General features: G+C 39.9%; 1 protein-coding gene across 1 annotated transcript in view; it reads left to right on the forward strand.

Moving 5' to 3' along the window:
* Positions 1-24,168, forward strand: part of LOC129336563 (teneurin-3-like) — a 185,609-nt gene extending 161,441 nt beyond the window's left edge. The window contains exons 3-4 of the mRNA XM_054989725.1: positions 9,784-10,062; positions 23,611-24,168. Of these exons, the coding sequence (XP_054845700.1) occupies positions 9,784-10,062; positions 23,611-23,657 (326 nt within the window). The 3' untranslated portion in view covers positions 23,658-24,168. The remainder of the gene's footprint in view (positions 1-9,783; positions 10,063-23,610) is intronic.
* Positions 24,169-24,949: the final 781 nt, after the last annotated feature.

The raw sequence follows: 24,949 nt of genomic DNA on the forward strand, positions 1-24,949 counted from the left end.
GAAATGGGAAAGTTCTGGAATTGGGGCCTGGCTATGGCCTTCGCTAGCTGTATGTACTGGGTGATGGCTGTTAGGGCAGAGCTAAAATTTGAGCAGTGATGGCAACACCAAGAAGCACTCTTCCGTAGGCTTTTAGTGCCCTGCAGCAAGATAAATTCAATGAGGAGGACAGGACTCAGTTCAAGAACTTTATGACTAGGTGGATTGAATACTCACTCCTTCCTCAGCTGCTGGCCACCTCTGGCACCTGGCAAAAATACAACCCCACTTAGGTGTCCTCAGTTGGTGTGGTAGTGCACATGACAGAGGCTGCTTGTGTGTCTGTTCTCTCTGTGAGACTTGACAAATGGTAAGGCCAGATTGGATAGTAGCAAAGAACCCATAGTACTAGTTGAAGGAGCTTCAGAATCAGAAGAGAGTTGTAAGTTCCTTGCTCAAAGAGGGAATCAAATTCAGTTACATATTAGGTAATCTAGTTCTGTCTGCATTTAAGAGCCAGACATATGTGATCTCGTCTTGGTCATGTACAAAGAATCTGAAGGAAAAAATGACTCCGATGATAGAATAATGATGAGAGAGGTTTGCTAATTTTCTAAGCAATCTGCATCTTTCAGAACAGGAAACAATGGGTTAATACCAGGGCTTTTTTTCAGCAGGAACGCGGTGGAACGGAGTTCCGGCACCTCTTGAAAATGGTCACATGGCCAGTGCCCCGCCCCCTGATCTCCAGACAGAGGGGAGTTGAGATTGCTGCGGCACAGAGGGCAATCTAAACTCCCCTCTGTCTGGAGATCAAGGGGCGGGGCCACCAGCCATGTGACCATTTTCGCAGAGGGCAACCCACTGAGTTCCACCACCTCTTTTCCCAGAAAAAAAGCCCTGGTTAATACTAAATTTGACTCTGAGAGGTAGATACTCTCAAGTATAGAACAATGTTTTTAGAACTTAGACATCATAGCATTTCTCACTGATGAGAGTACAAGACAAGATCTTGGTTGCAGTTTTGCCACTCACATGCTGTTCAGTAATTGGCAGACATACCAAACTGACTTTCTTATTTCTAAAATGGAAGTTTTTCCTGAGGTGTGAAAGTCTTAATCAGCTAATGCTGGTAAAGTGCTGTGCCTTGCTGGGTTGACAGTGTTATCTATGTAAGTGCTAAGGATTACTATCAATATAATTACATCAGAAGGTGCTGTTGGACTTTTGCCAACAATCTTTGCTTACTTTTTCAATTTCCCCCCCAGTATATTCTAAATTTGGAAATTATAAGTATTGCATAGTTTACACAATATTGGGTCACACCAGATGTCTGTGTCGTGGATCTGTTATTGTTAGTCCTTTCTTTTGGCCCTTCAGTGTCTGTCTTCATTTGTTTTGTTTTTGTATAAAGTGTGCCAATCTCATGTTCCATCATGAGAATGAGATCCTGTGCTAGAGGGGGGGAAAGTTGCTTGCAGGTAGTGACATCTAATAAGAGACTGGCACCATTCAAAATCTTTTCATTTACTATTGCGCAGAACCCACTGCTGGGACAGAGAAGTGATTGCTGTTCTACATCCTATTCCTGTTTGGAAAAGAAGCATAGTCCTATCTGTAGCACTGTGTTACTTCCAACTGGGAAAGGTCTCCATTAAATGCTTAAATGTACCCCCATAAACAAAAAGCTCCCCATCAGTGAATCTTGGAATGAAGCTTCACTTCAATAAAAGTGGACAGGGAAGACCACATCTCTGGCCTGTTGCCTCTAATTACACAGCAATAACCATTTAAAAGAAGGTACAAAAGTACAAAACAAAAACACAAGTGCCATCATAGAAGCTCTCCTATCACCAGTACTGTCTCCTGGATTTTTACTGCCATACACACACTCTCCTCAAACACCAAGAGAAGGGACAGATGATTCTTGGATTTAGAACTTTCCATACTTCAGTCCCACAATATCAACTTTTTATCTTCAAAAGGGTTGAAACCCATCCCTGTGTGGGTAGCAGAGAAAAGTCTTAAGTTGACCAGTGGCTAGCTCAGTCCAAGGATTCAGAAACACCTAAACAAAGAAGGACTAGTTTTCATGGAAGACAAAAACGTTGCAGCTGAGTCTAGGCAAAACTCCAGTAGAGAATCTTTACCTTAAGAAGGACTCTGAAGAAAATCTGGTAAAAGTGTCAGATATGGCAGGCTGCTTCTCCAAACAATTTAGAATGGAGCCACAGCAATGCAAGATGAACTAACCAAAGGAGTCGGAGGAGAAATGAACTTATCAAAGATGTCAACAGACAGTATGCAAGGGCCAAATGGCTTACACCATGTTTTCCAACTTCTACTATAGCTTGTGTGTCCTACAGCAGATGGAATACTGCATTTTGGGTGCCACCTGGTTATCAAAGCTCTTAGTCTTCAGAAATTGCCCCTTGCAGTTGCTCTTATGGTTTATGCTTCCTGTACAGTTCCTCTCCAGAGCCGTGACTACTTCTGTGTTGAACTTAAAGTTCAAATCAAAGTACATTCTAGCTACAGCTACCTTTGAAGGCAAAGGATTCTGTTAAGAAAGCCACTTCAATATGTCACAGTAGCACCCAAAGATAAGAAAAAATATTTCCTTATCTTGTAGCTCAAAAAGAAACCCCCAAGAATGGTGTCAGCTATGCCTCAATATCTCATTTCATCCCCAACACTTCAATCCAGCCCTAGTCCAAGTTCAGATCTTTGAACAGCTTGTACCCACACTAGGGGAAAAATGAGTACTTTTAAATGTAGCTTGAGGTTGAATTTTTCAGCAGGAAATTGGTAGAGGAAGAAACTATTAAAGGAGCCCCACTCCTTCCATCCCTTCCCTCTATAAAGGCAGCATTTCGAAAAGAAAAAGAAGTGTTTAAATGATCTTGTAAAAAAAAAACATGTGATCTGATCCTAAGTCTCTTCTCTCCTGTTGTATTTCCAAAGGCTAACCGATACTTGCATCAACCAGTATGTTAAGACAGTTATCACTGTAGATATATCACCAAGATGGAACCAGTTTCCGTGTATTCTGCAAGCAGTGATTGATTTATTCCACCGGATGGACTTGCTTGGATAGCATTTTCACAGTTTCCTGAATAACGGAACTAAGCCATCTGTCGAAGGGCCAAAGAGAATAATTCTTGGACTCAAAAGTTTTCTGATGGATCATAGGCAGCATGGGTCAACTGATATTGGATCTTTTAAATCTGAACTGAACCGCTGAATCAGATTCCATGTTAGCTGTTCTTGCACAACAGCGCAAGTCTGAAACACGCAGCAAGGCAACTAGTGAAACTGCAATATATATTCCATTCCCCCATGTTCTTTTTATCTTCCTTTTTTATTTTGTAGAGAATCAGAAATCTCAGGAAGGGGTGTGGTGCAACTGTTCCCATAGTTCCTTACAGGCGACAATGCATCCTATTCATTTTTTAAATCTGTCTGTTGGGGAACTATGACATTGCTCTGTTATCTCAGTGCCCAATATTCCACCACAAATCAGCGTGGCGGTAGAGGGGCAATATACATGTTACGTTTTATAACTAGCTGGGTCTGCATTCCCCAAACCCAATTTGCTTTCACCATCATCTGGATGATGGTGCAGGGGGGAGAAGACTCCTGCCCTCCTCACCACCCTATTTTCCCTGAGCTAAAGCAACCAAAAGGAAATAATTTGACCATAATTGGAGCTGCATGTGGATTATTCAGAGCACATGCGGATCCATAATGGACTCCCCCGCCACCCATGCCCATTCAGGCTCCTGAGGATTTTAAAAAAAAATTCTTCTCACAGCTGCTGTGTGGCTCAACTCATCAAAAATTGTAACATGTAGTTGACACCCAGGATGTCTGGGCAGCTGGCTTTAACATCTGTGACTGGGTGTTTCACTGTGATTCTGTATTAGATAGGCAGCCAATCTCCTACTCTAAATTCTCCCAATGGTTTAAACTATTCAAGAAGGATCATGTTAGAGCCTCCTATCAGGTTAATATCCTTTCCCACAACCTTAGAATAGATTTTACCTCAATTCAATTTCAGACTACGCCAACAGCGCTGTTAGCTGGATGCTACTCTAAAACACCTCAAGCCCTTCGCTATTGCATTTATGGAGCCTGAGTTCTAGAAGATGTACCACGCTGCTTATTATCCTGTTCTTTTCATGCAGAGCCAAGATCTAAATTCCGTGTAGAGCTTTTAAAGGGTCTAATTTTTTCTTCAGATTCAGAGAAGCCGCTTTTTCTCCTCTCAGACACTGATCCTTTTGTTTCTTATAGAGTCTCACTTTTTGCTTTAGCAGCCAAAAAAAATTGGGCTAGAGCTGTATCCAGAGATAGTAATGCTTTTATTTGATCAGCATTTCCTGTTTAGATCATTTTAATTGTTGATATTTGTATATATGATTAATCATTGATACTTGTATAAATGATTCACTTATTCATGTCAGATTGTTTTTATGTGTTTGGATTGTAACGGCCTTTGACCATAGACAATAAACTCTACTACTGCTATTGTAACATGTAGTTTGGCCCTGAATGGTGCACTAGCAGAATTTAGCTATTCTAACAAGGTTGATCTTAATCTTCTATCATCTTACAAACTGTTCACTCAGACAATTTATGGAATTGCTTGGAAAACTGTTTCTTCTCTAATCACTAGTGGGGGGTCTCAGATATTTGGGAATTGCTTCAGCTACAGGCTTCTGAGATGGAGGTTGAATATACTGTTATATTCTTTTACAGCACTTCCATTAGAACCTATGACTAAAGTTCCCTTAAAGGTTTTTTTTCACTAAATAATTTTCTCCTAGTGGAAGTATCATCAGCCCACAGAAGTAGCATCCGTGTCAGATTTTTTAAAACCATTTATATGTTTCATCACCTCAAGGTAATTATCAGAGCAGATTAGATGTTTTTGTTAAGGTCCACTCTGTCTTTCATTGGTCTCATGGAATTGTCTTCTTAATGTCCAAAATTAGTTGGAAGAGCACGGCTTAAGTTTTGGGATGACTACATAAACAGAATAACTTTAATAGAAAAGCAGGAAAATGTTGTGAAGTCTGACATGAGTATATAAATTATAAAAATTTGGAGGATGTAGGATTCTCCCAGAAGCCTTCTTCAGGGGTGACAACAAGTGCTATGGTGATGTATGTGAAGAGTGAAAAAAATCATGTTTTAACTCATTCAAAAGCAAGATTGTGCAGTGGTCAGAGATACGGGAAATTTCAAATCGACTCAGCCATGAAACTCTGCCTTTGGGCTAGTGACATTCTCTCAACCTAATACACTTTGCAAGGTAGTCATGAATAGAAAACAAAGATAATAGAACCATGTGCACCTCTGTGATCTCTTTTGAGGAAGGATAGGGCAAAAATATAATGGGTAATACAGAGTCCTCATGATCATTGAGCCAAAGCTCTATAATAAAATAACTTCTTTTATCTATTGTTTCCCTTCTTTCTTTGAGTTCTCTGATAAGCTTGTTTACCCCGTCTCTTGCATTTTGAATCCAAAGACAGGACTTGTATACAAAATGGAAAAGATTTAAGCAAATCTCATCCATCCATCCATTACTTCATGATAAGTTTGCCTTCTTCCCTTTTTGGTTCTACAGAATGACAAATTCAGAATGCAACACCACAGTGCACTGCCACAGAAGCAGATGGTATGTTTTAGCTGAGCTGATAATCTGACCCTTTCTCACTTGCCTTGTTTTCTGTTCAGCATTACACTTGCTTTCTCGTCTACTGAATGGTGATCTCAGAAAGTGATAAATCAATAAACTGGCTGCTGCCTCTGAGGTGTACATTTTGGCCATGTTAATGGATCCGTGGCTATTGCAGGCAAAGGCAGAATAAGGGGAGCCAACGCCAGTAGCATCCAAGGGCAAACTCACTCCCTACATAAACGCAGTGCAGGCAACTGATGGGATGCAGAAGAGTCTGGCCCACTCTGTCTGTGCATCCCTGTATTCTGTATTCAAAGCCACCCTGGCCTTGAGCCCTGACCTGTTGAGTTGTAGTGGTAGTGATTGAGAGGAGGTACACCGTGGCCTTTCTACCTACTACCCAACTCCACCTGCCCTTGATAGCCTCAAACAGACTAAAGATCACCCTCCTCAGAAAGGTGGACTCCATTGCCTTTGTACCAGTGAGGCAGGTAATGCTTAATGCTTGGGAGTGCAATAAAACCACCCACCGAAACCACTCCACACCTCACTTCCTCATTCACCTCTGAGGACAATAGTTGGAATGGCATTCTGTAGGAGTTTTTGACATGATATAGGAAGTATATCGGGTTTTTTCCACTGTAGTATTCAGTGCCTCCTTACCCCATCCCACATTTACTTATTTTGTTAAAAAAAAACCCTGCCATATGCTGATTTTGAAATATTCTGAATCAACCACTTCCTGACATTATCATCTATAGATACAGTGCATGCTGTTACATGGGGGTCCTGTTTGGTGGGAGATCCCCTCAGCTAAGGTGCATGCTATTGTCATCCTAATGACTACTCAACCAGTGAGGAAGTGCTCTCCACATGCTCCATCCAGTGCTGCTGAATAAGGCTCAAAACCTGCAGGGCAATGGGTCCCAGGGTTGCTTGTCCAGCTGATCCACAGAACACAGCTGCAAGACCCCCAAACCCCAGTTCTGCCCTGTCCCCCTCTTGAGGAGGACTTCCTGGCAAGTGAATGTGCTTCCCAATGTGGGGCTTTAAGCATCCCTGTCCCATCCCGTCCCCATTATAGGCAGCTCTGCCATCAACACTTTCCCAAGTGTATGCCTCAACATGCTATTGAGCATACTGCTGGGCAGGTTTGGCTTGGGTTGCCCATACACAGACACATTGGCCTTGGTTATGGGAGCCAGCATTGTTGAGGTGGCTCCTGGTCTCATGAGAAGGGAACGGGGTAGGCATGTGCAAAATCCTGGGCCAGGGCAGTTGAATTCCCACCCCTGCTTAACTATCAGTGCTCGGGCACCCTTTTGGCTTGAGGGTCTGGAGATGTGGCACCTGTTAGGAGTCTGAAAAGAGATACATTAGCCACACAGCATGAACTTTGCTCTACCCCTTGGGTGTTCTCCTCCATTGTTGGTGCTTCACTCTGTGCTTCTCCTGCCATTGAGGTGCAATGCTGCATACTCTGCATGGCAGTGAGCTCTGAGACAGAGTCCCATGCCACGTGCCCTACCTACTGACCTGTGAGGCAGCCTAGCTGGAGCTTATGTGATGCTAGGGGGCAGTAGTTAGGCGCTCTGGAGGCGGGGGTTGTCTGCCATTGAGGAGGGGGGTGATTGGCTGTGGCTGTAATCAACATCCTGTGCTCTGTTGTGGCTTTGGGGAGGGGCTGCAGCCATGTGAGGGCAGTTGGCCTTTTCTGTTGTAACAGTGTCGATGGGCTTCACCATGTTTTTTGCCCATGTAAGAATTTACTGGAGTTGGGGAGGCGTTCCCATGCTACAGTGGCTTCAGGACCCATCCAACTCCAACCATGCTCCTGGGCCTACCCCTTCCCATGCTAGTAAGCTAATGTCTCACCAGTAGGCAACCATAGTTGGGGCTGCAATGGCAGCCAAGCCCAGCATGACAGTGCTGGGCAACTGCACTGAGACATGATTATGCCAGTGTATCTTGGAGATGCACGAATGCAGTGGCTAGTCAGCTCCCTAAACACTTTTGCTGCTTTCCCCCTGCCTCTCTCCAGATTGCATGATAAGTTGAGAGAAACAGAATTTACCTTGTAGAAAAATTTCTAGAAACACGGCTGGCATATATTCACTGCCAAGCACTACAGTCTGTGGGGAGGATGATCCCAGAGGGTTTTCACAGCAAGAGACTAACGGAGGTGGTTTGCCATTGCCTGCCTCTGCAACCCTGGTCTTTGTTGGAGATCTTCCATCCAATCACTAACCAAGGCCGTCCCTGCTTATCCTCCGAATTCTGAAAAGATCAGGCACACCTGAGTTATCAGGTCCGGGCAACGACTATGATAGTTCATTCTAAACGCAGGAATATTTTTCAATGACTGAATTTCACTCATGACATATGACTATGCAGAAATCCCTTCGGTTTCAGTCTTTACACAAACATTGATAAGCTACATAGAGTGATTTTTATTTAAACAAGCTCTTCTACCAGTTGATGTGTTTACTGATTCATCCTTCCTAATGGCCTTCACGCAATTTACTCACCAGTATGGCTATTGACTGCTGTGACAGCTGCCTTTCCTCCCTCCATGCATTTTTGTTCTGTTGTTTATTCACACAACTCAATGATAAGTACTATTTGATTTGTAACTAATTGCAGCAACTGTTTTTCATTATTTATGAGTGTCATAGTCAGAATCCATTTACAATTCTGACTGTGTGATAAAACTGATTGGAACAAGTGATATGACCACAGCAATAAAGTAATTAACTGGTACACTTGAAAGCTATGAAGGTCTGGGGGCATTAACTCTTTTTGTTTTCATGAACCATACTTTTTTTGTGCGTGTGTGTGCATCTAGATCTTCAGTTGCTCTGTTTTTGTTCTGTTCTTTGCTTTTTTTGTTTTGGTACTTTTGAACAACACATAATAATAATAATAATATGTTTATTGCTTTTCCGGCCGAAGCCATAAGCCATACAAACACCAAACACATATTGAAGATTCCCACAATTACATAGCGTGTCTGCTGGGAGAGGGGGGAACTTTTGACCTTCAAATCCAGCTTGTGAGGATTCATAGTATAGGACTCCGTTGAAATGGTTGGAGTGAGCATGGCAGTTATCTATACATCATGAATGTGTGACTATAATTTTCAGGAAATAAAAGCAAACTTTTTCTTGACTAAACCAATAACTTTTTCTTGACTAAACCAATAACTTTTAAGTTTTATTTTTAAATTATTGAAGTAATTTAGCTTTATTGAAATGAAACCTTTCCCTCAAGTCATAGTTGACTTATGGCGACCCCTGGCTGGGTTTTCATGGCAAGAGACTAACAGGCGGTTTGCTATGGCGTAGACACCTGGTTTATTCACTTAACTTGTTTGTTCTTCAGTTATGGCTCTATCCATTCCTTCAACGCTATGCATTATCCATTCTTTCTGAAAAACATACATTTTTTAAAAAAATGTCTAATTTACACTTGATTAGATTAACTTACCATAAAAAACTGAAAATTTAGGAGCAACAGTATAATTATCAATTGGTCGTTTGTTCTTTTTAAAAGGGCAGGATGAATCTCCTTATGTCCTTTTAGGGATTCAGTGAACGCAGGAAGATTTTAATAAAGATGAATTAGCCCCTGTTAATCAACATTATTCTTGAGGGAAGCAAAATTTTAGAAATGACAATGACAGCTGGATGGGAAAATACTCTATTGTTTGGGACTTAAGCCAGGACAGAAGGTGATAATCCTAACAAATACTTGTTGTTGCTTTCACACTTTCATAAAGTAAAAAAGGGCTGTCAGTTAGAGTTAATCCTTTTTATATGCTGAACTAGCTCTTCTTCATTTACAGGTCATTCTGTATTTCTTTTATACCTTAGAGAACTCCTGATGTGCTTAAGTAGTTGACAAAGAATGGCTGAGATAGAGAGAATGAAAAGGTTCACGGGAGATTGCTAGAGATAAAAGGATCTACTTGACCATAGCTCATGGAGTGCTTAACAAAAGACCTTTGTATATACCTGGGGGGAAAATTGTTCAGTTAACGCATGTTTATTTTAAGCATTTTATTTTCTAACAAAAATATATCCTTATATTTTGTTGTCTTTTTCTTCCCTAATCAGGACAGAATTTTACACTAAGGCAGTTAGGAGTTTGTGAACCAGCAACTCGAAGAGGACTGGCATTTTGTGCTGAAATGGGGCTCCCCCACAGAGGTTACTCTATCAGTGCAGGGTCAGATGCTGATACTGAAAACGAAGGAGTGATGTCTCCAGAGCATGCCATGAGACTTTGGGGAAGGGGGGTCAAATCAGGCCGCAGTTCCTGTCTCTCAAGCCGCTCCAACTCAGCTCTCACTTTAACTGATACTGAGCATGACAACAAGTCTGACAGTGAGAATGGTAAGTCTTTTTTTGCAATACGAAGAAATATTTCAATGGTCATATTTTACCTAACGCTTATTTGCTCAATATGACATGATTCTATTAGCAACTTTGATTAATAATTTTTCCAGGAAAAAGCAACATCCATTATTGATCACTTATTGCACAAGCAATCTTTAAAATATTTTACCAACTATGTAAAAAACTTAGATAGAGAAGATTAGTTGTAATTTATCTTAGTCCCTATCACCCCACAGAAGAGCAAAGAAGCAAAGTGTAGTCCCCACCACCCCCGGGCTAACTTCTGTTCTTTGTAAATTCCTGTAAGACTTCTAAAAGAAGAATCTTAAAGTATATGAAGAAGCACACAGAACAGATTATTAACAAGGTAAAGCAAGTGAAGAAGAACACTGATCATGCTTTATATTTGCTAGTTGATGAGAGTAGTTGTAAATATGGTATGGAAAATGTACCCATTTTCCTTGAATATTCCCTTCTTTTTTTTTGCAGATATGATCCAGGAATCTTTAAACAAAACTCTAGTGTATTGTGAGAAAATAGATTTTCTGTATGAAAGTTCCTGCCCCACAGTTAGTTATTAAAATATATATATTAATCTGGATGCTGTGTGATCCTCCCAAGGTATCATATATGATTTCAACTATTTTATTCAATGATAGAGGGTTGCAGTTCCATACCATACATGTTTTGCTCGAAGAAGGTCCTGCTTAGACAATATAAGCTTAGTCATAGAATCATAGAGTTGGAAGGGGACTTATAGACCATCTAGTCCAACCCCCTGCCCAATACAGGAACAGCCTAAAGCATCCTGTGCTCCATACAGACTTCAGGCATGCAGCTGTATCTTGCTTTTGGGTTGCTCCTACTTTGCCCATAAGCTGAGGCCCTGGACTTATTTTCCACTATCCGGCCCTGATATAATCACTGACAAATATGTTTCATCATTTAAGAGCATTTGTGCAGGAGATCTCCCTGAGGAATTGTACACATATCTCCAGCCTGAAGGTACTTGCTCCTAATTATTTAGCCATTAATTTAGACATCTAACTGATCAGAAACCAATTTTTCATTTAGGTTCCTCACCAAAATAATATCTAGAACTTGTGATCTTCCACAATCACTTAAAGCTCACCCATTCCTAAGACCTGATACAACTAGCTAGAGCTCAAAATCTAAGCAGGGTTGACCATGATTAGTACTTGGACAGGAGACTATCAAGGAAGCCCTGGGTTTACTGTGCAGAGGAACCCTGAAAACCCCATGAAGGTCACCATGAGTTGGTTGTGATGGCGCTTAATTGTTATTGTTGTTATGTGATCTTTGTAACGATTACAAGTCATGGTTATAGTCCTAAAACAAGCCATTCAAGAATAGGTTTACCTTGTTCCTTTATAGTTATAGTAGCATTAGATGAAGAACTACAATTGATAAAGCTTTTCCTGGCATAGAGATGAAGTTATGAAAGAAGCTTCACCTGTAAAATTCTGTCTGTCATGCTACATAGTAAAAACATGAGACAGAGCCAGTAATGAAAGTTGACAACTCTAATATTAATAATGGTGATTCTAGTGATACAATTAATGCTTCGTGGTACGCAGATTTAAATGTAACCATAGAAAGAGATGTGATTAAATACTCGTTTCAGGATGGATTTGCATCCCTGATTGTAGCCAGGATTGTGTTGTATCACAAGCAGATTTTTCTGCAAAGCTGCTTTAGCACTGTGTGTGAGTCCAGGACATCAGTGTTTAGGCAAAAGAGCTTATAGATACTTCTGACTAGTGACGCTGTGAGGTTGGACTTTGGGGCAAAAGTCTAGAGCCCCAGCTCATGGGTTCAGCAAGGCTATCCTGAAAGCAGTCTGTACCTTTATATTGGATGTGTCTATTCCGACTGGGAACAGGGTGAGGAACCATAAAACGATGGCCCAGTAATCATTTAACTGCACCATTGATTCTGATGTTTTGTTTGGACTTGAGCCAGTTGCTAGGGCCAAAGCAGATTCACCTGGTGTAGCCAGCCTTCTTAATCATATCAGCTAAAACAAAAAGGATTGTAAGCTTTTGTGGGTTAGAGCATGCTTTGTCATAGCCCACGAAACCTTGGGTTTCTGTAACAGTGCCATCCCTAGTAAAATTACACCCTTCAAAGTCCATTGAAGTCAGAGAGCTTAGAAAGGTGTAATTCTGTGAAGCTTAGAAAGGTGTAAATCTGCTTCTCTTTAAGATACTACAAAATTCTTTCTCGTTTATGTCAGGGCAAGAAGATAAGGCAGGAGTACTCAACTCTTAACAGTTACTTAGATCAGACTTAACCTTAACTGGTCAGCTAAGTGGCTGCTTTATGGAAAGATTGTGACAACATCAGGCCTGCCTTATGTCATCATCAGACTTTGCTTCATGAGTCTTAGGGTTTCAGATAGAGGCAGGCACAAACTGAAATATGACCTGAAGGTCACAAACTGGTGGTTCGTGGGAGTTCATTTCTCACAAACCATGACAAATTTTAGCCCCATTCATTTGGTCCGTATTTTGGTCCGTACTGCAGACAGCCTGGCGCTGGTCAATCAGTTTCCTAGGCAACGGGGGGGGATAGGCTCTCTGCAGACCTTCTGCTGACCAGGAAGATACATTTTCAAAAACTGAACAAACTGGTTTGCGAACTGGGGCAGTTTCATGAAAATTTATGGTTCATGAAGTGTGATGAACCATGAACTGCACAGTTCCGAATTTTCCCGGTTCATGCCCGTCTCTGGTTTCAGATACTGTGGATTCTGGCAACACTTAAGTTTCAAATAGATGCAATGAAGATCATATGTTTCTTCCATTCATAACATATAAATAATTTGCTTGTACAAAGTCAGTTTTTCCTGAGACTGTTCATTGAGAGGGAAGGTTTTATACTTTCAATTTCTACTATTTTGCTATTCAAAACAAAGCTTCCTGCTTTAATATTAACATTTTAAAGGGGAAAATGTGTGTTATTTAAAGAATGCACCTTTTATCTTGGGAACTTGTTTGGGAGTTGCCATCCATCCCTTTTGGTGTTGCTTTATCGGTACCCAGCTGTCAGTGCCAGTGAACGGTCCCATACACGCCTGCTGCTAATCAGGGGCTTGGATTCAGGCAGTGCCTGCCAAGTCACCAACTTGAGAATGGGGCACAAGGGGCACACCCATTGTGTTGGTAATCTGTACATTTCTGGGATAAGGAATAATCTTCCTTTATTTTGGTTTCCCTCTTTTGCAAAACAGTTAAGAGGTTGGAAAACTTCTATAAGGAAAAAACCAAAGTATTTAAGACTTTTAATGTCGAGAAAAGGGAGAGGGGTCAATAGAAGAGGGGTAGTATTATGGGTAGTATGGAAAAGGTGGACAGAGAGATTTCTTTCTCTCAATGGAATAACATGGAGGGGGGAGTACCCCATTTAAACTAGCTTGCAGTCGGAAAAATAAATTACTTTTTATGTAACAATTATTGGGTTCAATCGCACTAGCTTTTCCACTCAATCTCACCCAGTTATCACCACAGCTGACTAACTGGCAGTGTAATGTTGGTGTTTTGAATCATGTATATTTGGGAGTAGATAAAAGTCTGAATGAAATGATTTTAATATCTTATTGTCATGCAAGTAAACATCTCCCGTGTGACATAATGACAAAAGTAGCTTGAAAACGTTTTCTTTGAAGTCATACATGTTTGAGTTTTTCCAGAGAGTGCCTGTCTAACCATGTGCCTTAAAGACATTGTTACTCTTCAAAAGCAAAGGTGTGGACTTACTGTGGCAACCAACAAAGGTTTTGTGCATCTCATTATCCTTTAATGTATTTATTTATTCAAAATATTTCTGTGCCACCTCTTCAGAGTCCTGTTTGGGGAGACTTACAATTAAAAATCACAGTATAAAAAGCCATTAAAAAGCCATTAGACATAAGTATCATAAAAACTATCCATAAGAAAAAAGCTGACAAGATAAAACCCGTAATTAAAAGCCTGGGTAAAAAGATAAGCTTTACCTGGCACTTAAAAGAAAGTGGGCACCAGGTCAGCCTCAAGGGGGAAGATGTTCCAAAGGTGAGGTACCACCACAGATTTTACCTTCTCTCTAGTTGCCGTTTGCTTTACTTCTGAAGGTGGATGCACAGAGGGGTAAATCTTAAGTGGCAGACCGGGTGCAACGGGAGGAAACAGCCCTTTAGGTACTGTTACCCCTAAGCCATTAAGAGCCTTAAAGGTAAGAACAAAAACTTAGCATTCTCCTCAGCAACAGACGGGTAACCGGTGTAGCTCTTTCAGCGTAGGTCTGATATGATCCCTTCAACCAACCCCTGGCAGTAGCCAGGACACCACATTTCAGACCAACTGAAGTTTCCAAAATGTTTTAAAAGATTTATAGAGTACATTGCAGTAATCTAACTTGGATTTAATCAGAGCATCGATCGAGTAGTACCCCTGAACTACAAATGTGCTTCTTCATTTCATTTCATTTATTTGATTTTTTTTTGTCTGCTCTCCCCATGGTGGCTCAGAGCGGAGTAACAACCAGGTTAAAACATATTAAAACATACATAAAACACATAAAACTCACTTCATACATGTTGGCCCCCAAAATATGCTCTGCCCCATTAACATTCAAGGGGCAGGAGGTGGAGAGAGCAACCAGTCTGATGGAAAGCTCGGAGGGGGTCACATGGAGAACCTGCTTCCCCATGGAGAACCTGCCTCTCCATGGGGAGTGCAATCCTCTCCAGGACAGGCTGCTTTTCAGTCTCCAAAGCTTCTTCATTGACCAACAACAACTCAGTCTTGTTTGAAATGAGTTTCAGTTTATTGGCTCTCATCCATTCCATTACCTTCTTCAGGCACCTATTCAGGATTTCCCCAGCCATTAATTGTTTTCTTTCAACTATTTAACATTATAATTATCATAAATATAGGAGCCTCGATAAAGCAAGATCTTATTTCATTATAACTGTGCAACTGTTAAACTTAGTTGTTTACAGAAATCTTAATGTCTTTCCCTGAAGTAGCATTTTGGATGGGAAAATGTGATTTTTCTGAATATTCAAAGACCAAGATAGATTAATGTGAAACGATAGCTGTAACCATTAAACTGCCTGTCATTGCCAGTTACAGATTTTCTGTAGAATGTGATTCTTGATATGAGCACACACACGTGCACACACACACCTGATTATCTCTTCTTTATATGTTGTAAGACTCCTTTCTCTTTCTCCCTCCCTTCTGCTTGAATATTCCCACCCTGAAAGCTATATTTTTAAAGAGTAGGACTCTTTAAAGAGTGCCAAAAAATAAGTTTTGCTTTGTCATCTGAAAAGGCCCAAAGGTAAAAGTCTATATCAGAACCATGGATGAGCTTTCTTGTCCTTTACTGTTAAATCAAGTTGAGGATGAAGAATAGCAGGAAGTTGTGGATTGATAAAGGGTTGATATCTCAGAAGGAAAAGTTCTGTTGACATATGAAGCTTTATCATGTTGGACCCGGAGAAGAAATTGATACTAACATTTCAAAAGTTATGAAAGAGGTTTTCCTCGTCCTTTTTTCTTTTCCTCGTCCTTTGACATTGTAAGACTTTAGATTTGTCAGCTGTTTGTTTCAAGTTGTTTCTCGAATTGTTAACTCTTTATGCTGTGTAGTTGTCATTACATGATTACATCTATATAATCAGCAGTCTTAGAAGAATGTAAGGATTGTAAATTATGCAGCCAACTGTCTGATGTTTCAGGTACCAACTTCAAAGAGAAATTTAGCTACTAAAACATACTTAATTTTATTTATTGTTCAGGAAGAAAATGGTCTAGCTTAAGAAACTATTAAGAGGTGCTTTGAGGCAAATTTTTTCTGGTTCAAATATCTCTTCTGTGTGAAAATGTAAAAACTGTCTGGGACACATCCCAAGCCTTAGCATTGTTGGAAATGCAAAGTAGGTTGTTATAGATACATCTTATCTGAAATTCTGCTATAACAATTACTGCATAAACCATATAAGACTCATACTAACAAATATAAATGATAATACAAAATCGGATATTCTATATAATATATACATGTTGGACTATACAATCTAAACAGGGCTATGTTTAAGAAGTGATTTTGATGTAAAGCAAATTTAATAGAAATTGTAAAATCTCAACAAAAATAAATTAATAGTTTGTATCTCATGCTCATTAATAAATTTCTCAACTCAGTGTACAAAAAGGTAACTGCCTTTGATGATAGGCATGGCTGTATAAATATAAGAGTATTTTATGTAAGCTGTGCACAGACTTGATCTGCTGGGAAGCCCTCTGTTCTTTACAGAAATCTCAATAAAACGGACAGGATATTGACAGAAAGGAAGCCTCCTGCCTCCTGCTGTTCCAATCACTTCTACTTAAAGATCCGCATGGTTGTCCTCTAGTTTGCCATCAGTCCTAGGTGGAAGCATCCAAACTTTGAAATAGAAGTTCAAAACTTCGTTCTTATTCGAAGTTTGCTGCAGTCCACTTCAGTCATTATACTACTCAGGAATGGATAACCAGTGCAGGTTGCCATAAGAGCTTCCCCTGGTAGCATATTTTATGTATTATCTGTTAAGACACACTCTTTTTAGAGGCCAGCAACCTCCTATGGTTTGGGAAAGTATTAAATTGTCCTCTCTGTGTTCTGGATTTCGTTTATCCAAGCTATTCACTCTATGCTTTTACATTGGTATTCTAGTGTTTAAGGTAGTATGAAAAGTAGTATGCAAAGTTGTTCGCTGTTACAATGTTCCCTTCTCCTTAAACAGCAGAAATGGCACCAGAGGCATTTTTAAAATTCCAAAAATAACTAACCGGTTTATTTACTTTAGAGGGGAAAAGTCAGGTGAAATCAGGAGTTGAAAATTTTGAGGTAATCCAGACTTCTTTTCTTATGCTGTTCACATATTCTTAAAGGCTTCAGTTTTGAGGCTTTGGTTCCCTTGGTTTTCCCCAAACACTCAAGTATACTTTCTTTTAGTATTCTCTTTTTCTTTTGGAGTTAGGAATGCTGGTACCCACTTTCTAGTACCCCAGTCCTTTTCTTTTCACACACTAGTGCTTTCCTTCAGTTGTTAACTGAATCTGAAGGTCTCCACAGACAGTTTCCAACCACGGATCTCTTCACTCCCCAGAGCTACCTCCCTGTTTGACTGGGTAGGGAAAATTTCCTCTCCTTAGAAGATCTATCCCTTTTCTTTGGCCCGTTTGGGAGTCTGCACCTACTTCCCAAACCTCCTTGCCAACTTTCCCCAGTTCTCCTGCCGGTGTTAAAACTGGTCTCCGTTAGTACTCCATCTCCCAACTCTTCATATTCAATCTCTGTTAGGACTGAAAACAGACCCTCCTCTTTCCAGCTCATGTTACTCAATTAGATGCCTTGGAGTAGCCTGTCACTCAAAGCTCTCTGATTCGGTGAAGGATTAATAGCTCTGCGGCTGTGTGTACAGCACTCCCAGGCTTTTTTAAAATGTGCAGTCCATCACAGCTGTTAACAACCAATATTTACTTTCATTATTCCCAAGCAATGCTAAAAGGTAGGGTTGCCAGCTTCCAGGTGGTGGCTGGAGATCTCCTGGAATTACAACTGATCTCCAGGTGACAGAGATCAATTCTCCTGGAGAAAATGGCTGCTTTGGAGGGTGGACTCTGGCATTATACCATTCTGAGGCCCCTCCCCTTACCAGACCCTGCCTTCTCCAGGCTCCACCCCCCAAATCTCCAGGAATTTCCCAACCTGGATTTGGCAACCCTACTAAAAGGTGAGTGACCAATTTTAATTTATTTTATCTGGCATACAATCAGGCCTTAGTTTTAAAGAGGTTTATATATATATATGTGTATATATATATATATGAGTAATTAGTTTGCATAGCAGAAAGTCAGCTTCATAAGTATTAAAAAACAAACTATAGAAACTATGGCATGAAGAATATTTGTAAGATCCATAAGTATGTGGTGTTAACCTTGCAGTTGCAGAGATAACATTTACAAATTCAGCTCGAGTGTTCCAGTGTATGTGGCTTTCAAAAAAACGTAACTTCCTTTATATGAAATAAAGATAACTTGCTCTTGGCGAAGTTGTTCACCCTGGCAAAAATTTAAATGTATTAATTTTGCTTGTTCATACACCATTGTGCAGATGTTAATAATTTGGTTCCCCACATACATTCTTCAATGTTTTTTCTTACCTTCAAAGAGAATACCAGTTCGCCAAAGATGGTGTGTTCATTATTCGATAGCCATCCCAATGAAGACATATTGTAAAGAGCAGACACATCCAAAAGCAAATGAAAGCTAAGAGAAGATATAATAAGGGTTAGTTATTTTGATGACTCCAAGGGGAAAACTTGAACAGTTTTGTATGTAGACTGGGTGGACTGCCTGTGTTCTGTTTTATACATGGTAGAAGAGTAGGTTGAATGCCTTTTCTTCCACCATGCTAATGTTTGTTATTGCACAGTTAAGTGATTAAATCAGGTTTTGTATTTTTTTAGTTCAGCTAAAGGATGTGTAGAAAGGGTCTGCATTCATTTCTTAGTTACTTTGGAGAGATGAATTGGCTATGTATATGTAGCAATACTATCTGCTTCAGATGCAGTTTTGTTTTGTTTTTACATTAATTCAAATACTATTCTTTGTGTAACAGGCAAAACTAGCTTGGAATTGAATCTATTACTTATTTATGAGGCCTTTTGTAACGTCAGTGTTATTTCTGGAATGCATATTTGTGGATACTATTTTAAATTTAGGTTTTGTACAGTGTGCTGGGAGATGATAAAATGCCAAAGGTAATCTTCTGGCATTTACTGATTCAAAACCAAACTGCTGCCTTGCAGAAAGTAACAAAGATGCTAATTAAATTGCTTATAAACACTTTTTACAGCAACAATAATTTGAGATTGAAATATATGTATAACACATTTCATGCAAGATGATACTTACAGAGAATTTTTAAGAATGCTTTTACCGGAAAAAATATTGCGTATATTGAGGAAAATAAAGGCTGTAGAGCCTATTGCTTTGGAACTTACTTTAATATGAGCATTTACATTTAGATTCATTCCAAAGTAATCCATAAATGGCTTCCAAAGATCTTTTTGCAGATTTTGCCTTTTCTGAGTATACTACAAAAATTTACTACTCAGTTCCATTGGTTAAGCTGTGCTCTTGTATAAGTGCTTGAACAAAGAAATCTTAACACAATATATGATGTCTTTTCAAATTATAATTTTTTTCCTTATTTTAGGTTGAAATCAAAGCATGCTGTGCAGATATAAGAACTGATGATGTATGCTGTTTTGATTTTGAACGCATTTTTGATGTCCTTGAAAAATCACAGTGGTAGCAGTACAATTGTTTTAATTAATGAATCAGAATGCAACAAATCTGCTGAATCAGGCCTATTGATGTAATTATCACTGGGACAGAAAGGAAGCAAAATCTGGCAGGATAGCTTGTTGTCATTTGAGAAATAGTTAAGTACCTGGGTTATATTTCATATGCTCTGTTTTATAGAAACTGTTTTCATTTGAAGACAACTGAATATTTGACCTCTGATTACCATAATTTTTTATACAGCCATAGTTTCTTTACAATGTAAATATTTCTATTACAGAAAATTAGTTTCATTTTTGTTTTCCATTTTGCAAGTAAATAACAATTCTGTCATTCTTATCACAAATATAAAGATTCCTTCTGACTTTCATTAAGTAGTTTAAGAGGTCTTGCCTTCGTAATTATTCTATGAACAACACAGCAGGCATAAAAGTGCATTTTGTGAAGGGTTGCAGAGTTCTAATAACTGTAACGGAAACAGCTATACAGAATAAAATTGTTGAATTTTTCTGGACTTGTTTGCCTGTTCCTATCTCTGTGAGACTTCAATACCTTGCTAGATATTACAACTATGTTTGTCTGGTCATTGGGCCTGGTCAGCCAGCATTCTCTCCTTCTTTGCCATCATCCGCAGGATTATGCCTGAGGAAACTGGGAGCAGCCCACCTTTCCTGTTTGCAGGGCTTTTTTTCAGCTGGAACACGGTGGAACGGAGTTCCGGAACCTCTTGAAAATGGTCACATAGCTGGTGGCCCCGCCCCCTGATCTCCAGATAGAAGGGAGTTTAGATTGTCCTCTGCGCTGCGGCGTGGAGAGCAATCTCAACTCCCCTCTGTCTGGAGATCAGGGGGCGGGGCCACCAGCCATGTGACCATTTTCTCCGAGGGCAACCCACTGAGATCCACCACCTCTTTTCCCAGAAAAAAAGCCCTGCCTGTTTGTAACAGGGAAATATATTTAATGAACAAGAACAATCCGTTATACCTCTGAATGAAGGATCCCTCTGGTACTGATAGAGAGAGAACGCTAAAATCCCAATCCTATACATGTTTAATTGAAAGAAAGTTAAATTTTGTTAAATGAGACTCCCAAGATACATGCTATGACTTTCCTTCGTCCTTAAACAACAGATATGGTACCAGAGGTGATTTAAAAATCCCCAAAATAACTAACTAGTTTATTTACTTTAGAAGGGAACGGTCAGGTGAAATCAGAGGTTGAAAATTTCTGAGGTAACTCAACATACATATCATTCAACAGTCAACATATATATCTGCGGTAAAATCAGAACATGCACAGACTTCAGTTCTTATGCTCTTCGACAGATACTTAAAGGCTTCTGTGTTGAGAGCTTAGTTCTCTTGTTTTCCCCCAAGCACTCTAGTACGCTTTCTTTTGGTATTCTCTTTCTCTTTTGGAGTTAGGCATGCTGGTACCCACTTTCTAGTACCCCAGTCCCCCTCTCTCCACACATGCTTTCCTTCAGGCAGTTTCCAACCACACCCAACCAGGGATCTCTGCACTCTGTGGAGTTACCTCCCTGTTTGACTGGGTAGGGAAAGTCTTCTCTCTTTAGAACATCTATCCCATTTCTGTGGCCTGTTTGGGAGTCTACACCTACCTTCATGCTACCCAATCAAATGCCTTGTAGTAGCCTGTCACTCAAAGCTCTCTGTTTCTGTGAGGGATTAACCCTTAACAGTCCTGAAGCTGTTTGTGTACAGCATTTCCAGGCTATTTAAAACGTGCAGTCCATCACACATACATATATGGCATTAAGTTGTAGTCCTTTGCATTCATATTTGAGAATAAGTCTATTAGTTTTTGTTAGGCTTGCTTCTGAATAAACATGCATAGAAAGAGGATATTTGTTTCATAGGTAAGCTGGGTAAATCATGATTTGCAACATTCTGAAATAACATCCTTTATTGTAACAGTTTGAGAAGAAGCTGGCTAAGCTTGCATATAAAGCAAGATATTGCTGAGATATGAACCTAGCTGACCTTAAAATCCTTGAGTATTGTAACTGTGTAATGATTTTATGGAAATATTAATGCCTTCTGATTCTTTGTATGTCAATAACAACTGTACCAAGAATTGAGTGATGTTATATACATCCTCTTATTTTGCTGTTGTCTCCATGTTCTTTCTGTTGTTTTCAAGGACAACAAACCAACATCAGTTCCTCACTGATAAGGGGGGAAAATCAAGAAACACACAAATACGTTTGAAACTTTATATTTTTAGTATAACTCCTAATGGAGGGAATTGCAGTCTTGAAACTGGGACTGGTTGACTGTTTCAAAGGTTAATAATAATATGAACACCAAGTTAAAGTCCTTTATCAGATCAGTCATATATATTCCCTTTTCCTTGTGATGATCCTGGAAACTCTAAGACATGGCAGTATCATGCATAAATATCTCCTCTGGACCACTTTCTTCTAGAAATATAGCAGAAACAAAATGGTGATTCAAATAAAAAACGCTTTCACGTTTTCACCTGGTGACTTGTAACTGGAAATCAAATGCAGATTGACCCTTCAAAGAACTCAAGATGGGAGAAGGTCCTGTGAAGGTGCTTTTATGAAGGAGACCTTGTGTATAACAAAGGCCAAAACATAACTTTGAGTAATTGAGCTGTGGAGGTGGCAGTGAAAGAATACCATCCAATCAAATTGGGAGGTGATAGTGGAACCAGGCAGTATCCTACTAACAGCTTACATGCATGGCAATCAAGGTCTCCCAATGAAAGGTTGTCTCCCAGCTCCTATATGGTTCCCAGCTAGAGATGGGCACGAACTGAAATACGAACCAAAATTTGTCACGAATCTGGCCGGTTCGTGGTTCGTGAACCAGCAGTTCATCAAAGCCCATTTCTGTCAAACCGGGACAAACTTTAGGCTGGTTCATTTGGTTCGTTTTCGGTTCATCACTGCAAACAGCCTGGTGCCGATCAATCAGTTTCCTAGGCAACCATATATGAGCTTTCTGCAGTAGAGGTGTGCACCCTGCCACTTTTCAGCTGATGGGAGGGGGATCCCCCATGAGCTGAAAAAAATGCCAGCATTTGAAAGGAGCAACAGTTCTCTTGTGTGCAGGAAAAGTGTTGCAGCTTTCAAATGCCAGCTGGAACTTTAAAGCGTTTCAGTATCTGCTCTGCTTCCCATGTTTGCAGAAGTTTGCTTATTCCCTGCTGGCTTTAAAAGCCACGAAAGGGCTAAATGGCTGGTTTTCCCTTCCTCCTTTGGGGTATGCACAAACGCTCTCTCTCTTTTTTTTCAAAGGCAAGAAAGTGTAGCAACGTAACATTGTAGCATTGCAACACTGTAACATCCTGCACTTTCCTCCTGGCTTTAAAAGCCAGGAAAGGATTAAATAGCTGCTTTCCCCTCTCTCCAAGGCATGTTTCAGGCTTTGCAAAGAGAAAAAAACCCAAGCGTTTTGCACAGCCCTTTGGAAACAAAGTGGCAGGGAAGTAGCAGCTTCCCTGCCATGTCTGTTCCCAGCTCTGCATTTAAAAAGAAAGGCAGTCACTGGAAGCAGTACAATCCAAGTTCCTAGGAACAATTCTTGGAGTTCTGTGCTGTAGCCCAAATGCCTTTCTTAGACTAGAGACTGGGCTTATCCCCTATGTGGCTGCTCGCATCTACCTACTGGTTAAAACTCATCTTCCGTCCAGTGAGTCTAGTACCCTTGATCCTTGCTGATAGCCACTGTTCAACCTGGCAAAGAGCAATTGAGGGAAAACTCCAGGAGCATGGCATCTCCCCCCAAGTTCTGCTGCATCTGCTGTACCAAAAAGCAAAAGAAACAATCAAACAGCAGCTCTGGGCTAATGTCCTACAATCAGATGGGGCACAGATACAGAAGTATCCAACCACTCCGCAGTATGCCAAATGCTTTCAACCAGCAGATTATCTAAGATCCCTTGAGATTTCCAAATGTTGGAGGATCTTTATTCTTGCACGCTTTAATGTTCTACCTTCAGCTCTCCTGGAATGCAGATACCATCATGTCTCACCCCCTCAACAGCTCTGCCCATGCCATACAGAGAAAGTAGAGTCTATCGACTATGTTCTGCTGCTCTGCTCATTCTATAATGGTATTCAGTCCCAGTATATAGTTCCTATCTTGTCAACTTTACCAGGAAGATCTGAACAACTTTGTTTCCATCCTTTTTGCAGATTCGTCCCAGGAGATAACTAATAAAGTTGCTAAATTTTGCCTTTGAGTGTCTGGGATACACAAGCAGTTGACTGAATCTCAATAATTTTATCCCCCCCATTGGAGGAAGACATCACCTCTTCATCTCCCTACAATTTGTGCTCACTGTTCTGTGCTCGTCACACCACATGTGCCCTCCTTAATTTATTTTGCCTTTATTTTCTTATTCCTTTTATTCTTATTATTACTGTTGAGTTTCTGGAGCCAATTTTGTATCAAAATAAACTTTGTGAATGTGCATAAGCGAGTACTTACATGCATGCTAAACTTCTTATTTTTTAGTGAAATAATAATCTATTTGTCAAAGACTCTCCAACACAGAATTAGAATACTACATGAATACCCGTTAGAATAACCTCTAAATAGTTACAGAAGAGGTTATTCTAATATTTTATTATGTTTTATTGAGTGGGAGAAGAGAGTTGCATGAGTAGAAGGACCACTCCTAATTCTTTGTTCCATTACCAGAGTAATATTTATAACTGGAACACGTTTAGTTACTTGTTGATATACAGAAAACATGGTAACATATGCATGGATTTAGTACCCAGATGTTTGTAACTAACATAGCACTCAATAAATACCTTTCATTTCACGTTTGTTATTTTCTGTGGTCTTTCTTCTTTATCATATCAAATGTATTGATTTTATGAAATTGCTAATAGGCTTTACTTTGTGTAGAGTGGCTTTTTCCTGTGATTAACTTTTTACAATTGAATTGTTTCATCCCCCATGGGAGATATCCGAATGTTAGGCAAAAATACATTCAGAAGGAGTCTCTTTTTTTGATAAAGATTGTAGTTTGTCATTTACAGAAAATTCTAGATTAAATACTGTACAATAAAAAGTGATAAATTATAACAATTGCTTGTGTCAGAAGGCGAATGAATTCTATGATACACACCAACACACAATTCTATGATACACACCAACATGCATTAACATTAGTAAAGAAACATAAAAGTAATTTACACATATGTATGTAAATAAAACTGTTTTAAGCCTGGATGGGGTCTATTAATTTCAAGAATTTCAGAAGGAGTCTTGATAAAATATTCCTTTTAAAAATATGATTGCAATGTGTATGTTTCTGTAATAGTCCGCATCTGTTTATCTGTTTGAGGGACAAAGACAAGGGACAGAAAGCATCTCCACAGATGGTGTCCCTGTGGATTGTTTCTGCCATTGTTAAGGCGTATGCAGTGGCAGGGTTGGAATGTCCACTGTTGCTTAAAGCCCACTCTACAAGGTCTCAAGCAACGTCATCTGCTTTCCTGAGGGGTGTCCCAATCAGTAGCA

Source organism: Eublepharis macularius, chromosome 10 (genome assembly GCF_028583425.1).
Source record: "Eublepharis macularius isolate TG4126 chromosome 10, MPM_Emac_v1.0, whole genome shotgun sequence".
Lineage (NCBI taxonomy): Eukaryota > Metazoa > Chordata > Lepidosauria > Squamata > Eublepharidae > Eublepharis > Eublepharis macularius.